Source organism: Mauremys mutica, chromosome 1, assembly GCF_020497125.1.
Source record: "Mauremys mutica isolate MM-2020 ecotype Southern chromosome 1, ASM2049712v1, whole genome shotgun sequence".
Taxonomy (NCBI): Eukaryota; Metazoa; Chordata; order Testudines; family Geoemydidae; genus Mauremys; species Mauremys mutica.
The window spans coordinates 135,801,935-135,819,422 of record NC_059072.1 but is presented as its reverse complement, the minus strand read 5'-3'; the positions used below and the strand labels follow the sequence as shown (position 1 = coordinate 135,819,422).

The window sequence follows — 17,488 nt, the reverse complement described above, 5'->3', positions numbered from 1 at the left end:
TGCCTCCCCCTCATTTTATCTCATTAAAAAGTCAGTGTTTCTTATTCCTGCATTCTTTATTACTTCATCACACAAATGGGGGGACACTGCCACGGTAGCCCAGGAGGGGTGTGGGAGGAGGGAAGCAACGGGTGGGGTTGTTGTAGGGGACCCCCTAGAATGGCATGCAGCTCATCATTTCTGCAGGATGTCTGGGGCTCTGACACGGAGCGGCTGTGCTCTCTGGTTCTCTAGTAGACTTGCCCCATATTCTAGGCAGGACTGACTCTATTTTTAGACAAAACATAAAGAAGGGAATGACCTGGGGAGTCATTCCCATTTTTGTCCATGTGCCCCCGGCCGACCTCAGTGAGGCCAGCCAGGAGCACCCATGACAGCAGCAGACGGTACAAAAGGACTGGTAACCGTCATTGCCAATTTCTAAAGCAGCAGACGGTGCAATAGGGCTGGTAACCGTCTCTGCTACCTTGCAAAGGCAAATGAATGCTGCTGTGTAGCAGTGCAGTACTGCGTCTGTCAGCAGCATCCAGTACACATACGGTGACAGTGACAAAAGGCTAAACAGGCTCCATGGTTGCCATGCTATGACGTCTGCCAGGGCAATCCAGAGAAAAAGGGCGCTAAATGATTGTCTGCCGTTGCTTTCACGGAGGAAGGATTGAGTGACGACATTTACCCAGAATCACCTGCGACACTGTTTTTGCCCCATCATGCATTGGGATCTCAACCCAGAATTCCAATGGGCGGAGGAGACTGCGGGAACTATGGGATAGCTACCCACAGTGCAACGCTCTGGAAATCGACGCTAGCCTCGGTACATGGACGCACACCGCTGAATTAATGTGCTTAGTGTGGCCGCGTGCACTCGACTTTATACAATCTGTTTTAAAAAAACGGTTTCTGTAAAATCGGAATAATCCCGTAGTGTAGACATACCCAAAGTTACCATCACTCATTCAAAAAATAAATGTAATTGGCAAAAAAGTCCATTTCAATTTAAGAGGAAGAGAGAAGGAATTTGACTAAGGCACAAATTAAACACTGAGGGCTTGATTTGAATTACACCAATGCCGATGTAAATCAGGAGAAACTTGACAAAATCATGGATGTTATAGCATTATAAAAACAGGTGTAAGGAAGAAGGAGAGTTGGGCCCCAAATGCTGGACATGAGGAAAGAGATAAATGTGAACATTAAGCTCTGTACTGACTGCACTGAATTATGCTGTTGGGTGGAAAAATCTGAGTAGACTACTCAACTGGAGAGCAGTCACATATTATAATTTAGGCTGGCAAAGGGCACCACTCAGCTGTTAAAATGACAAAGGTTTCAAGTGCAGTTTATTATCGGACTAAATATACCTTTCAGTGACAATAAAAATAAAAGAAGAAAATCCTGTCTATCCAGGGCTGGCTTCTTTTCAACAGCATGCCCATAAAAATAAAAGGGGCATTTGGATTTTATAGTAGTGAATAAATCCTATCCTTCGACAGCCTGGTTCTTGGACTGGTATGTGTGTGTATTAAACTGTCATTTCAGGTTCCTCAGTTAGTTGTTGGGGTCAAAATCATGACGTCCTTACTCAGACAAAACTTCCACTGAAGTCACTGTAAATTTTGTCTCAGTAAGCAAGGATTAAAATCCAAGTATAAAGATTTCAAGTTTGCCCAGGCTCTTACACCAAACAGTTTAGAAGACAAATATATAGACGAAGACACAGCTAAAGGCTTTCGAAGAACAACCTTTGTGTAACTCATTGATAATAGATGTCTAAATCTGCTTGAAAAGCAAAAGATAGCAAAGATTAAAATAAAACCATTATAAAATGATGAGTAATAATAGCTTACATATATAGTCAGTTGCATCCTGAAAGAACCCAAAATGCTTTATAAGCCTACACACACACAGAGACAGAAACAGTTCATTTAATCCACTGCTGAAATACAATTACCTCTTGGGTGGAATGTGGCAGATATTTAGCATGCAGCACTGCACAACAGGCTGCAACAGGCAATGGAGAAAAATATTACAATTTGTAGTAATAGGGTATGTTTACATTGCAAAGAAAAACCTGTGGCAGCAAGTCTCAAAGCCCAGATCAATTGACTCGGGGCTGCGGGGCTAAAAATAGCAGTGTAGACATTCCAAGCTTGGTTTTGGATCCTGGGCTCCAACCTGAGTGGGAATATCTACACTCCTGTTTATAATGCTGCAGCCCAAGTCCCATGAGAGTCAATTGACCCAGGCTCTGAGACTCCGTGTTGAAGGTTTTTCTTTGCAGGGTAGACTTATCCAAAGGTAATTACCATCAGTTGGCTGTTTGGTGACATATGAAATAAAATGATTGTCTTAGTTCAGTTCCCTAGGGGGCAGGTCTCCACATCACACATAAAAATGCACTATCACAACTAGCAAACTAAAAACCCAGTTATATCTCTGGTACCCAGGTGCAACTCCCATTGACTTCAATGGAAGTTGGATCGACTCCTTAGAGGAGAATCCAAACACTGCATAACCAGTGGAGACTGAACTTCTCTCGCTCCTCTCTAGAATGGACCTTCAGGTCAGCACTGCCAGAGAGAGATGGTTATATTTACTCTGTAGTTAAATAGAGGAGATTTATCTCCAGAGCTGTCAGTCTCAGGCCTTTCACCAGCAGTGAATTCACTTTTTAAATTGTATTAAATCCGCCCCCCTGGATATAGCTTGCAGGGATTTATGGCAATTTTACAGAATAAAAGTACTGTGCTTCCCCACACTATGGAACAAATTACAGCAGGCACTGATATGGAAACATGACAGGCTGATGAGAACTGTGAGCATCATTGCATTCTCACCTATGTGCGTGTAAATCGGGGATCTCCAGTGGAGATACGCTGCCATAAAACTGACATGTGACTGAAAAGAATCAGGTCCACTGGGTTTAGAAGAGACTATTTAAAGTTTATGGCACTGATTCTCCAGTACAGTCCAGGAGCACTTGGAGCAATCTGGAGTGGAGGTGTGCACCGATAGCTTTAAGATATCATAGTAGTCTCCAGATTGCATGCCATCCAGGCACTAGGGTAATCCCTGGCATAAATTAAAGCAGCAGGAATCTGTTACATCTGCACAGCACCCATCTAACATAGTGGAAAATCAGGCCCATTGTTTTTATGATGCCTTATGAGAGAAATCACTTATTTTAGAAAGCAGAGGACAATGGGTAAAATTTTCAAAAGCACGTACGTAAGTGATCTGGGAGCCTAAATCCTATTTTCAAAAGTGATTTAGGGGCCTACCTCCATGACACTTAGGCTGCTAAGGGACAGATTTTAAAAGGCGTTTAGACAGATAGGTGGCGTTTTTGAAAATTCTACTAAATGCTTATCTGCCTAGGTCACTTTTGAAATTGAGAGATGGATGCTTTTGAAAGTTTTACCCTGTATGTTTATATAACATAGCAAATATTAATATTGTATTATCTCTTTATAAGGAGATGTAAGTGCTGTTCCATAAAAAAATCAATAAAGAGAATATATAAATTATGACATGATCCAATGGTTGGAAATTGAAGCTAGACAACTTCAGATTGGAAATAAGGTGTAAATTGCTAACAGTGAGCATAATTAACCATTGGAACAATTTACCAAGGTCGTGGTGGATTCTGCATCACTGCCAATTTTTACATCAAGACCGGATGTCTTTCTAAAATATACGCTCTAGGAATTACTTTGGGGAAGTTCTACAACCTGTGTTATACAGGAAGTCAGATTAGTTTATCTCAATGGTGCCTTGTGGCCTTGGAATCTATGAGCCTCTATGAATTTATAAAGGACTTCAGTGTGGAACTGCAGCTTTCATGGTGACCAATCACTTCAAATGGCTTTTATTTTAAAAAAATTCTCTGAGTTGAAATATTGCTAAATATATGAAGGAAAGAAGAGAAACTATGAAGGAAAATCATAGGGGCAAATCAAAATTATCTACAGTTCTCTCTGTATAATGCTGTTAAATACCCTTTTCTGTTTTTGAACCAGTTGTTCCAGCTCCTGTTCTTTTGAAATGAGTTTATGTTCCAGCGCTTGACTGCGGGACTGAAACCTCTCTGTATCCTGCAAAATCAAAAGACATGAACATTAAGCAAAAAGGCAGGGTCTTCATCATCAGGGCAGCATGGTCCAGAGTACAGGGCATGGGACTAGGAGTCAGATTTGGAAATAAGGGGTAGATAACAGTGAGGGTTACTAACCAATGGAACAGGTTACCTAAGGATGTGGTGAATTCTCCATCACTTAGGAGGCCAGATCCTCAGCTGGTGTAAATTGGCATAGCTCCATTGACCTCAATGACTGAAGTTAGTGCATCTATGCTGAGTTACACCAGCACAGTTTCTGACCCACACAGGAGGTAAAATTTTCAGAAGTGCTTAAGGGACACATGTTAAGCCCCATTTTCAAAAGTGATTTAGGCACATCTGAGCCTATATCTGTGAGACTTAGGAGTCTATGTCACTTTTGAAAATGGGTCTAAAACTGCTAAATTGCTTCCATGTGTTTGAAAAGTTTACCCTGGATGTCTTTCTAAAGGATTTCCTGTAGTTCAGCCACAAGTTACTGAGCTCAGTACAGGTATTACTGGGTGAAATTCTATGGCCTTTCTTATGCAGGTTATCACAAATGGTGCCTTCTAGCTTTAAAATCTATCACTTGCAATCAGGAGCAGCTCTGCAGAAGTTAACAGAAGTGGTGTAAAATTGATGTAAGTGAGAAGAGAGTTAGGCCCCGGGTGTTTACAAATCTCTCAGTTACTGCAGTGGCCCCACAAACAGGTGGTTACCCAAATATTCTATAACAGCATTTGAATAAATGAGAACCCCTCCTTCTCTCATTAGGAATTACTCCTTGGGACAGATTCTCAGATGGTGTAAACAGAGGCAGATTAGGGGTTTGTGGTGCCCTGGGCCAAAGGAATTGGGGACCCCTCCCCACCCCTTCCACCTGCAATCCTCCCCCCGCTAGTGGCGGATTAATCACTGGGCCAACAGGCCAGGGCCCCTGGGGGGTCCCTGAAAATGGGTGCCCCCGTGCCCAGACCTGCTCCACCCAGTGCTCCTGCTGAGGAGTGGTGGAAGCCCCCACACCCTGACCCCGCTCTCCACAGTAGTGCTGGGGAGGGATGAAGAGGATGTGGGGGGACCTACAAGCTTGCTTTGGCCCAGGGCCCAACAAACCCCATATCCGCCACTGCCCGCTGCCCTCAGCACTCCTGCAGGGAGTGGGGTCGGGGCATGGGGACTTCCCCTGTTCCGGCAGGAGCGCTGGGTGGGTGGGGGGAGTGGGGCAAGCCCCTGTGCCCTGACCCTGTTCCTTGGCAAGAACACTGGATGGGTGGGTGGAGCAGGTCTGGGTGTGGGGGTACCCATTTTTCGGGGGCCCCCCAATTGGCCAGGGCCCCTGGGCACAAGCCCCATTGGCCCAGCGGCTAATCCACCACTGGGTGTAAATTGTCAGAGCTCCAGTGGCTGAGAATCTGCTCCCTTAGTTCTTCAGGAAAATTCCTTTAAAGAGCGATCAAACCTCCCTCAAGGGGGTGGGTGCAGGAACACTGAAATGTTCCCCCACTACTCCTCTCACTCCTAACAATACATTTAATGAGGCAATTTAATATACATTAACTGGCTTCTTATTCAGAAAATACATATCCAAATGGGTAAGACATAATAACCATTCCTCTAACACAGTCCTTAATCAGCAGGGTACCAAATGTCTTAAATAGCAACAGTTTGTACTTATTTGCCTTCTTAACCATTTCTTTTTATGTATTTTTCAAACGCTATGCTCCTCCCGAGACAGGCAATCATTTTCTTTTTCATATGGCACCCGTACGTCTCTGCATTCTGTAGGGCCTTTGTGAACTTTTGCTTTAGGGAAAGAACTTAAAACTCCAAACACCAAAAAATAAATTAGTCACACGAAGAAATAACACTTCTTGAGTGGCTGTGACTGCTGACTAACTTTTAAAGAGCTAAACTGAGGTTTACCTGGCAACCTACAAAGGCCTGTGATAGGGATTAATAATGGAATTGATTATGCTACCTTAATGATAACGTTAATTACCAGTTACTGGTAATATAGTTTCTTATAGGTTAGAATCTTTACATCTTATTTTTGGATCTACAGTATAATTTAAATAGTGGCAATCTTTTTATTGGAGCATACAAACCAATCTTTTGCATATCAACCTTCATTGTAAAAGACAATGCATTTTACAACTTTTCAAATGCTACACAACTCTATATAAGGAGATCATTTGACCCAACATTGAGATTCACCCAGCTCTGGAGTGGAACACAGCTGCTGTGTAAGGATCTAATCCAATACCCAATGAAGTCAGTGGAAAGATTCCCACTGTTGATAGTGGGACCTAACTGTGCAAAATACACACTAAACAACAGTTTAGGGCAGGAAGTAAAGAAAAATGTATCCAGTTGAAACTACAGGGCAACTTTTAGACAATGTGTGACATACATGGCATTGCTCTGTATTTCTGAATACTGTGTTCGCCAGATTATTGGGATGTTTACTGTATTGGTTTAATCCAATAGGGATCTGTATGGGGAAAAAAAAGCAGGAAGTGAAACAATCGCTCAAGATAAAATGCTAGGGGTTAGGAGACAATGCTGGATAGAAAAAGCCTGGACACCAGAACATCAGAGGGACTATGGCAGTTTAAAAAGAGACTCTCTCTGCAAGGGTGGGAGTGGGGTGCTGTTTAATAGTTGTTGAGGAGCTCTTCAGGGAGGAACCAGGCTGTGACAGCAGCACCCACTGGGGTGTCTGAAGAAACTAGGCCTGCATAGATTATCATCAGGGATGGTGAGCCTCTAGGTACGATAGATGTGTGTGTAGACTTTTTGTTGCTTTAAAATCCTTTTTCTCTTATGCTTTGTTCCTATTGGGGTAAATACTTTGGTTTCAGATGTCTGTCTGGTCACTCTATTCACCTCTGGTCACAGATTCCCAAACGGAAGGTCAGCAGGTAATGAACCCAGTTGGACTTGCTGGGTGAGCACAGTAGATACACAGGGCACTGTAGGACTCAGTCTAAGAGTGCGAGAATGGTGGCATTCCACCCCAGGATAGGTAAAGTCCTGAGACCTGTCACCTGAAGAGGTTCACTCAGAGAGACCAGGAAGGGGGCAGAGGTACTCTGTAAGAATGACACCACAGAAATTGTTCAAGAAGGAATTTGGCCAGGACATTGAGACTAGTGCTGCTGTGAAAAGTTCCAAGGGATCTTTTATGATCACAAGTGGTCAGGACCTTGATTTTAAAACCCATGTAAAAGATGGCACCTCCACCAGCAAAGTGGGCTATTGGTTCGGTAGTTATTCCGAAGGTAGGGCTGGCTCCAGGCACCAGCACAGGAAGCAGGTGCTTGGGGCGGCCTATGGAAAAGGGCGGCATGTCCGGGTCTTTGGCGGGAATTCAGCGGTGGGTCCCTCAGTCCCTCTCGGAGGGAAGGATTGGCTGCCCAATTGCTGCCAATGAATGAAGCAGCGGCGGTAGAGCTGCCACCGAAGTGCTGCCAATCATGGCTTTATCTTTTTTTTTTTTCCTTTGCCACTTGTGGCGGCAAAAAAGCTGGAGCTGGCCCTGTCCGAAGGAATAACACCACCTCCTGAATAACACCAACACCACTTAGTGCAGTTTGTGGGTGCGCCTTGGTCTCCCATCCAGGTAGTCAGCCAGCCTGAGCCCGCAATCTGATGAGATCACTGGGTGAGGTAGTAAGTGAAATTACGCTTTATTTTATACTTCTCTGTAGACTGTCATTTTGGGGGCTTTCTTTTGCTTTCACACTGGCTGAAATCAATGGAGTTACACTGGTGTAAAAACTAGTGGGAGAGCAGAATTAGGCCTTCCATATGTATAATAAAGAGACACAGTCACCTTCAAGAGAAACTGCTCTTTCTCATTTTTGATTTGCTGCTCCATTTCCTCATAGAGATGTCGAATTTCTTCATCATAAGCAGCAATTTTCCTAATAAGAGATAAAAGCACACGGAGTGGGTCTTTGTAGCACTATTTCAAGTAAAAGGCTCACAATTTGCCAGCTTAGCATCGCATTTCTGTTTTAGCACAAGACTCAAGGGAATGATCCTAAGAGCAGAAAAAAAGTATTTACGTACAGCAGGGTCACAGATAAAAACCAAATTGTTTCCCATGGGGGAGAGCAGTAACTGCACTAAAGCTAATAAGGCTGTTTATTTGATGTTTTAAAATTGCCAGCACAATATATGGTGGCTGTTTATCAGGCACTCTTAATAACTGTGGAACCTAAAGCCTAAGGAAGGGAGATCCTAGACGTGACACTAATAACAACAATGAAAATACTGGAAACAACATTTCTAAATTAGAGCTGGTCAAGTAGGAATGAAAGTGATTTGTGAGTATTTTCAAGTTGCAGCTTTGCTCTACTGTTATTTATGAGACTGCATTATTCATGAGTATTCTTACAACTGATGATTTATTTCTGAAACCATTAATGCATCCCACAAGTTTCAGCACAAAGAATGACTTGTCTGAAAGTTCATATGCTACTGTGTCTTTATGTGTCGTTCTCTATTTTGACACTTGTTTCACACTTGTTTAAAGTTCTAGTCATCCAGTCAGGGAGCAGATTAAGAGCACTTTGCACAAGTGCACACAACTACACAAAGAACAAGGGATTGAATAACCAAGCCCACTCTTTTTGGATTGAGATTGAAACAGCTGGATTAGGCATTTAACAGGATTGATACTGAAACAGCTGCAGTTTGGCACCTGGCCTGAACAGAGCTTGCATGGAGAATTAGAGAGACTTCGCTAGCTTTTGGCTGGGTGAGGCGGGAATAAAAAATATATTTTTTGAAATGATCAGCAATTGAAAAGTCATTTCTCAGCACATTCAGAGGATTTTTAGTAGAGTCTCTGTGACATCGCTGAACATTCTCCCCACATGGTCTGGCGAGAATGGATACGGGTTGTTACTCAGGCAATTTGCAGAGTGTAACTGTCCCAGAAATCCTCAAAAGTCTTCAAATCAGGAACAGAAGGAAAAATAGGGGGAACAGAAAAAAATCACTGTATGATTTGGGAATTCCCCTGTGAGTTTTCCTATATTCTGCAAATTCTCCTCTGAGTTACACCATAGCAAATCAGGAACAACTCCAGTCAAGCTAACTGATATAAGAATCAGGTCATTTTTTCCCCTCCAAATGTTCACAATGCCTGTCATTTATAACTTGCATTTTTCATCCCCAACTAGAAAGGTCAGTGTGTAGTCTCAGAATTGACTCTAGTGACAAATGAATGTTGTGCTATATTGACACAAGAAAACAAAATTCCTTAGGGCTGATTCTCCACTGCCTTGCACTTTACATGGTCATTTACATCTATGCAAAATGAGTTCAAGCTGTGTGTGAAATGCAGACCCCCTATGGAGGCTGCTAATCCCCACCCTTCCCCATGATGCAAGTAAAGAGTGAGGAAAATAAAGGGACATTTTATGCTTCCTTACTCCCCTTCATAGGTGCATGGTCAGATTTACATTCTGGCCCAAAATATCTAAGGCACTCTATTCTAAGAAAACAATAATCCATAGAGCAAATCCTTGAAGGGTGGAATTCCATGAAACCATACAAGACTTGATAATCATTTAACAAGATAGCACATGAATGCCAAGATCACATCTGTAAACTCTGTATTTGCCCAATAATATGTCACATTGAGCAGGGTTAGGCTGGTTATATAATGAAAGACCCTATTATGGTGTATATAAAGAACACAGTAGTCAATGTTGCCATGAGAACCATAACTGAATTTTCTTGCTTGTTCAGGTTAAAAGGAACAACTTGAATATTGAATTCATACACTATTGTTTTTAGCACTGGATTTTCTCTAACTTGTGTTTGCAAGGGCAGAACAGGGCTATAATCTGAACATGACATTTGAGAGACATTTTAATATCATGTTTGTTTGTTGTCTGCTTTAGCATACTACCAGGGGGATGACATCTGCAGGCTAAACACACCCAAAGTTTTAATTATTGGTTTAGTCTCCATTCTTAAAGCTGCTCAAATAATAATAAGAAGATAATTTATCATCATTATTTGAAGCATAACATAATCATGAATAATTTATCCCACAAGTAGTGGGAAAAATTCATCAGATAAATTATTTGCTAGATATTTGTCAACCATCTGCAGAGGTGGTAGAATAATGGAAAGAAATTATAATGAAGTGATTTATTTAGTAAAAAAAAAGCCAAAATTCATCATCAAACAAACAACAACAACAAAACCCCCTTTTCACCCTGAATAATTTGACCAGCTTTAACTGTTATATAATTCCAACACTAGTGCTGTAGTGCTTCTTTGTCTTTACAATAATCCCGTGGGTAAATGTTTTTGTTTTGTTTTTTTGTTATAACAAATTTACCAAACTAGACCATAACTCTGGTTAGGATAGCTAAAGTGACATGTTCCGGTTATTATGTTCTGGTAGTGAGGTTAATTCATACATGGGATGGTTTCATGTCTGCCTGTTGTTTTAGATGCAGTATTTGAATTTTGTCCACCATTGTTCACACAGACATTTGGTCAGAACAGCCGATACTTCAAATGAAAATTGGTTAGTGTGCTGGGTACTTTATGGGCTGATCCTAGAAGGTTCCAAATGTCCTCAGCCTTCTTTGAAGTCTGGCTCTGCTACTGACTTGCTTTTGTAACCTTGGGAAAAACCACTTCACCTCTCTGGGTGGCATTCATAAAATGACTATATCCAACATTTAGGAACCATTGCCATTTGCAAAACCCCCATTCATCTGCCACCTAACCTGGTAGGTGCCCACATTTCCAAATGTAAAGTCCCCCAAGATGCTTAAATTTCAGCAGTTGGGCATGTGCACAATCCTAAGTAGAGGGGTGTGCCTATATCCTAACACCATCTCCCCAGATATGGGCTATAGGGTGTTCTGGGGAAGGTCTGTCTTAATGTCTCCTGTTGAAGTGGTGCTGCTATGTATAAATAATTAGATATTCCTTGGGCCAGAGAAAGAGTGAGAATGACTCTCTAGCTCAGTGAGTAGGGCACTCTCATGGGATGTGAGAAATCCAAGATCAGCAATCCCAGCTTCACAACAGGCACATGGTGGAACTGAACCTGGGTCTCCCACACTGAACCCTAACCACTGGATTAAAGGTTATAATGTGGGGAAGGCAGGACTACACCTTCTTCTACCTCCTCCTCTGTTTTTCCTTGAACAATTGCTGACTTGATTCAGGGCTTGTCTACACTACCGTGCGGGGTCGATCTAAGATACGCAACTTCAGCTACATGAATAGCATAGCTGAAATCGAAGTACTTAGATCTACTTACTGTGGTGTCTTCACTGCAGTAAGTCAACAGCTGATGCTCTCCCATCGACTCTGCTTGCACTTCTCGTTCTGGTGGAGTATCGGAGTCAACAGGGAGTGCTCAGCGGTCGATCTATCGCATCTATACTAGATGCAATAAATCGACCCCTGCTGGATCGATCGCTGCCCGCTGATCTGGTGGGTAGTGTAGACAAGCCCTTAGACACTTAACTCTAGGAGAGAGTTCACAGCTGTGAATCCCAAGTGAAGGGAGGTGCCTCCTTCCGGCCTGAAGTTAGATGCAGGGGAGCTGGAACAATTTGTATAGTGGGGGTGCTGAGAGCCATTGAACTAAACTGTAAACCCTGTATATGATGGAAACCATTTCAAGCCAGGGGGTGCTGTAGCACCCCCACCACCCCGAGTTCCAGCATCTATGATTAGATGCCTAACTCCTTTTGTGGGGGTGAGATCGAGGCCACTTCCCTGTACTCAGCATTTCTGTTGGCTAGCATAGGCATTAGGCAGCTCAGCATGCTAGCTTTTCTGAACCTCTCTTTTAGTTACCTAATGCTCTGGGCAGCTAACTCGGGGTTGTGAATTCCACTAAGCAGCTAGGGTGACCAGACAGCAAACGTGAAAAATCAGGACGGGGGTGGACTGTCCCTATAAAATCGGGACATCTGGTCACCCTATAAGCAGCAGAGCACCTAAATCTCCTCTGTGAATCCTACCCTGAATGCTCATGTTTCTCCTCCCACCCTTTGTCTGTCTGTCTTGTCTGTCTCTAGACTGTAAGCTCTTTGGAACAGAGAATGGTCCAAACATTATGTGTTTGTACACATTCACAAGCACAATGGAGGGACCAGTCTCAGCTGAGGTGCTCCTGCTCAATCTAGGTGCTACTGTAATACAAATAAATAATATAAAATGTTGATATTTGCATTAAAGCACAGTACCAACTTTGTGCACAACACTATGGAGGCTGTGAAAGCCTGGACTCCAGTCAAGTTTATAAACCCCGAAGGAACTCCTGAAGAGATTATAAAAGGCACCAAAAATTCCATAGAGATTATGAACTCTTCAAGGACCTATGTGGCATTTAATAACACAAATATATTTTGTCCTTTCAAACCAGCAAGATATAAGTACATCAATAGCTAAAGGGATAAACCCCCTCAAAACATCACTGTATTGTCCAAAACATCACTGTATGATTTAAAAATAATTCCCACCAAGTATTCAGAAGCCAGAAATTCTAAATTAAGATAACATTTAAAAGAAAAATGTTGGAAAGTAAGTGAGTTAACAAACACTGGGAATATAGAATATAAAATACTGTGTAAATGCCAAAAGCATGAGTTTTGGATTTAACCGGCTTGTTTCATGTGTTTGGCTATTACTACAGGTGGCTATCCCAGGTGTGTGGCTACCAGCCCAGCTATCTCTTTGACTAGAGAAGACATACATATAATATTTGGTTTAATATAGTCTTGTAGGGTAAATCTTTTCTAGTATTGTATAAATAAAAAAAATTACATAAAGAGCAGGAGGTCAAACTAGATGATTATAATGTCTCCTCTGGTCTTGAAATCTATGAAATGCATATCACACATTCATTAGGGAGAAACTCCAATGAAAAAAACATTTTGGGTTACAATGCTACCAATCTGATTTATTTTCTTTACGGTAATTCAGTTTTCCTAGAGCAGCCAGGAAAAGCAAGCCATCTGTCTTCAAACTGTGATGGTATTTAGTTTGGAAAGACTAACCGGACTTGCTCTGTGTGTGCTCATCTGAAAATTCAGTCCAAAACCGTTTACTTTCTGTTCAGAAACCTTTCATGGAATTGTCTGATTAAGCGATAACCCTAATAGAATGTGAGTTTGTGCTCCAGTAATGATCTAGAAGTGATGACAGAAAAATATTGAGGCAAACCATTATCATTTATCTAAAACCAACAGCTAGCAAATACAGAAAGGTTCAATTTAGATGAAACTATAGACATTTAGTGGAGCAAAATCTCTCATTCTGGTTATATTTGGCATGAATGGTTGAAAAACAGACGTGATAAATCTGTATGTTTCTATGGTTCATTTCTTCAGAGGACATCAATACTAAGATCTGGAACTATGTCAATATTAGCCAATCAACTCACATATGCAAATGTCTTCTTATTAATTTGCTCCTCAGAGATCAGTAATAGGTTTTTTCCCCCCCAGGACCACAAACTTTGTTTACTCTTTAAAGGGTTAGAGGGTTTTTTTTTTTTAAACATGCTATGTATAAGAAATTCATGATTAGATCAGATCTACTTTTGGGCCAATAAATATTCACATGCATCTAAACACAAGCCATATGGATGAACGCAGTTCTCAGTGAAATCAATGAGGTTACACAGGTGCACATGTAGAATTTGTGCCAATATGGGGTCATTACACTAAGTGAATATAAAAATCACATACAAAAAACTACATTAAAAAAGATAAGTTGGAAAAGTCAGGGAATGCTAAAGTTAACATTGCCTGTTCATCCTTAACTCTGCCCCTTGGTACATATACAGAATGATACAGTCTTTAACTACATGACCACCCAGTATTTTTGCCTCAGGATCCCTGCCCCATTCAGTGCATAGATGGGATGGTGCTTAGAAATGAGTCAAATGTTCAAAAGTTAAATTTATCTTTATTATCCAGAGTGTGGCCTCATGCCTCATACTCTGCAAACCATCCAGCACCAGCACTAAGGAGATCAGTGGGTAGTGATCTATCTATCAGGGATCGATTTATCATGTGTAGGGTAGATGCGATAAATCGATCTCCGATCGCTCTCCCGTTGACTGCTGAACTCCAGCTCGGCGAGAGGCGAAAGCAAAGTCGACAGGGGAGCCGTGGCCATTGATCCCACACTGTGAGGATGCGAAGTAAGTAATTCTAAGTCCATCTAAGATACATTGACTTCAGCTACGCTCTTCTTGTAGCTGAAGTTGCGTATCTTAGATCGATCCCCCCACAGTGTAGACCAGGCCTGAATGAGGCAAGTCTCCCAGATTAAAAAGTGTATATTGTGTAATTAAAAAGACTGTATCCTAATGTATTCACACCCAGAGTAGGGCGAAGGATCTGTTGGAGTAAAGGTTTTATGGGGTACTTGGACATTTCCTGAATTTTGAGTGCTTTGTTTTGCAACCTTAAGGTTATTTTAATATATATATATTTATGGAATTTCCTGGGAGTTGGTTTTTAAGAGAAAATAAAACAAAGAATTTCCATCGTGCACAACTATTTCGGGGGAGGGATAGCTCAGTGGTTTGAGCCTTGGCCTGCTAAACCCAGTGTTGTGAGTTCAATCCTTGAGGGGGCCATATAGGGAACTGGGGTAAAAATATGCCTGGGGATGGGTCCTACTTTGAGCAGGGGGTTGGACTAGATGACCTCCTGAGGTCCCTTCCAACCCTGATAGTCTATGAGACAGCAGCAGAATGATCTGTTCAGTCCTATACACTATATACATTTTTAGATATCACATGAAATGAAGCAGGGCTCTTTTGGAACTCAGTGTCCTTCTTTACACACCATCACAGATCATAATCCACAGCAGGGACTTGGCCAGAATTGTTCTAAGTAGGGGGCCCACAGCTCTCCCTCCCCTGCCTCTATCAAACCTCTCCCACTGCACCCAGCCTCAGACACTCCACTACTGCTACCCACACCCAACCCCACACTCTTCCACCCACATTGCTTTGCACCCAGCTTCAAACTCTGCTCCCGCTACCTAGCTCTGAGCTCTTCCCACCCCACACCCAGCCCCAAGCTCTTTCCCAGAGAGGTGATCAGGCTGAAGAGCATCATCCCCATCATGGGTCAGGCAGTTCTGGGAGCTCCAGATCCCATCCCTCCTCCTGTGTCTCCATTTCCCCTGGAAGCACCAAAAGCTGGATCCAATCCTCTCACCCTCCTGCAGACTAGGGTGCCCCTGCTCTGCTTTTTTTGGAGTGTCTGGCGCCATGGCTGCTGGAAGGACTGCAAAGATGGGGGTCCAAGCAGGTGTATGGGGTCACAGTGCCACTTATATTTGGACCTGTTGCCCCTCTGTCCTGGGGGGGGGGGTGTAATGCGCCAAATTTCAGTATGTAGCATTGTGACCCAGCACATGGGATTGTAACACCACTCAAATTTGACATGGCATCCCCGCCATCCTGATGTGGGGGTGGCTGGGCCAAATTTGAATAAGTGGCGTTGTGACCTTGTGCATGAAGTTGCAGTGCCATTCAAATTTGGCCTGGCCTCCCCTCTATCATGACAGAGGGGCATCTGGGCCAAATTTCCAGTTCCCATCAGTGGCCAAGGGGCAGGGAGTGGGCCTGGGTCCCCTGCCTGCACACCTTGTGGTGCCCTTGATCCAGGTACACCTTCATATAAAAAATGATATTCCACTCAACTTACTTACGTATTCACAATTCCAAAACACTGTTAAAAGATTACCTACTCAATGGAAATTTCCATTCAGGTTACATACCATGCAGGCATAGTGTCAATGGAATGTACATGGCAGTTCATTGACACCAGTGTGCATGCTTGCAATATGCTCTTTATCTTTTGACCAAAGGGCAACTGGTTTTCACCAGCATACACAAAGACACTCCTGGAAGTGGGGAATACATGCCTGTCAAATTTCAGGCTCACGCCATGGGATGGGGTGTTCTCCCCCCACACATACACTTGCCTGGAAAGGGTTAATGCAGAGTGAGAAGGGGGAATAATTAGCCCAACAAGTCACAGCTCAGGGGAATCAGGTGGCCATGGAATCCCCTGACTGAGTGAGGGAGCCCAGCTGAGAAGGAAGGAGCTGGGCTGGGACTATAAAGACAGGAAATTGGAAGCAGAAGGGGGCTGCTGGGAAAGGTTGCAGTCACTCTTTGGAAGAAGGAAGGAGTGTTTGGAGGCTACAGGGACAGGTAGCCTGTAGTTGTTCCCTGGGAGAGGGGAGTAAGGAGGCTGGCAAACCCAGAGAGGATGGAGTGCCAGAGGGTAGGAAAGGGCTCAGGGAAAGCCAGTAAGGTCCAGGAGGGAACCTTTACTGCTGGCTAGAGGGTCCCTGAGCCAGAACATGAAGTGGATGGTGGGCCTGGGTTCCCCTGCTAGCCACTGAGGGAATGGCACCATAGGGCAGTGAAGGAGAAGACTGCTTGAGACTGCTGATGTGGAGAGACACTTTGAAAGACTTTGGTATCCTGGAAGGGGGAAGCACACAGAGTGACCTGGCTGGAGGGCTAAGTCATGAAGAGGCAGCAGCATCACGTGCAGCGAGAGAGGGGCCACTGACCCAGAGAGAGAGGCAGAGAGATGGAGTGCAACTGTGGGAAGGGGCATTGACCTGGCTAGCTATTCCCCAGCGTGCCCAGGAGAAGGTGCCATCCTAGCCGTGAGTGGAACATCCCATCACACACCACATTCCACTAAGGCACGAGGGCTGTCTCTTATTTCACTCTCTTTGTTCTCAAAAATGACTACATCATTTCTGCTCAAACTTTCCAGGAAAACACACTCCTAGGCTGGGAATAAATTTGTTAAATTTCAGACTGAAAGGTAAAAGCTTGCCAAAGTTATAAGCATCTGAAAATTACATTTTATAATGAAAACATATGTGGAACTTTAACTATAAGCATCACTATGCGCTCCACTTGTTTTATGTATGACTTTACTCTTCCAGAATTTTAATTGAGTATAAAAGGCTGGTCTGTGTTTTCATCATACTGGGCCAGATTCACTGGAACTTTTTGATTGCTTTGTGCTGCTCCATCATCATAAAGCAGCTGTAAATCCAATGTAACCAGCAAGTTAAACTGGGTTTACAGCTGTTTTGCATGGCGTGCTGCAAAGCAGCCAGAGTGTACCGGTGAATCTGATACATTATGTTCTTGTAATCATACTTTTTTATGTTGGCTGTCTGGGAATGGCCACCATAATTGTAGCTGTAGTTTGTTAAAACCAGAACGAAATAATAGACATTTGTGAAAAAATTTCAGACAAGACAATTAGTGAATAGGAAAGGAAGAGCTAAATTCAGCCAATTAGTTCTGTGTTACAAATAATTTGACCAGCTCTA

The 17,488-nt window shown here is 43.0% G+C and overlaps 1 protein-coding gene across 1 annotated transcript in view; it reads right to left on the bottom strand.

Annotated features, from left to right (window-relative positions):
- Nucleotides 1-17,488, bottom strand: part of CRACR2A (calcium release activated channel regulator 2A) — a 103,593-nt gene that overhangs the window by 45,498 nt on the left and 40,607 nt on the right. The window contains exons 7-8 of the mRNA XM_044983316.1: nt 7,935-8,025; nt 3,999-4,094 (exon numbers count right to left, since the gene is read on the bottom strand). Of these exons, the coding sequence (XP_044839251.1) occupies nt 3,999-4,094; nt 7,935-8,025 (187 nt within the window). The remainder of the gene's footprint in view (nt 1-3,998; nt 4,095-7,934; nt 8,026-17,488) is intronic.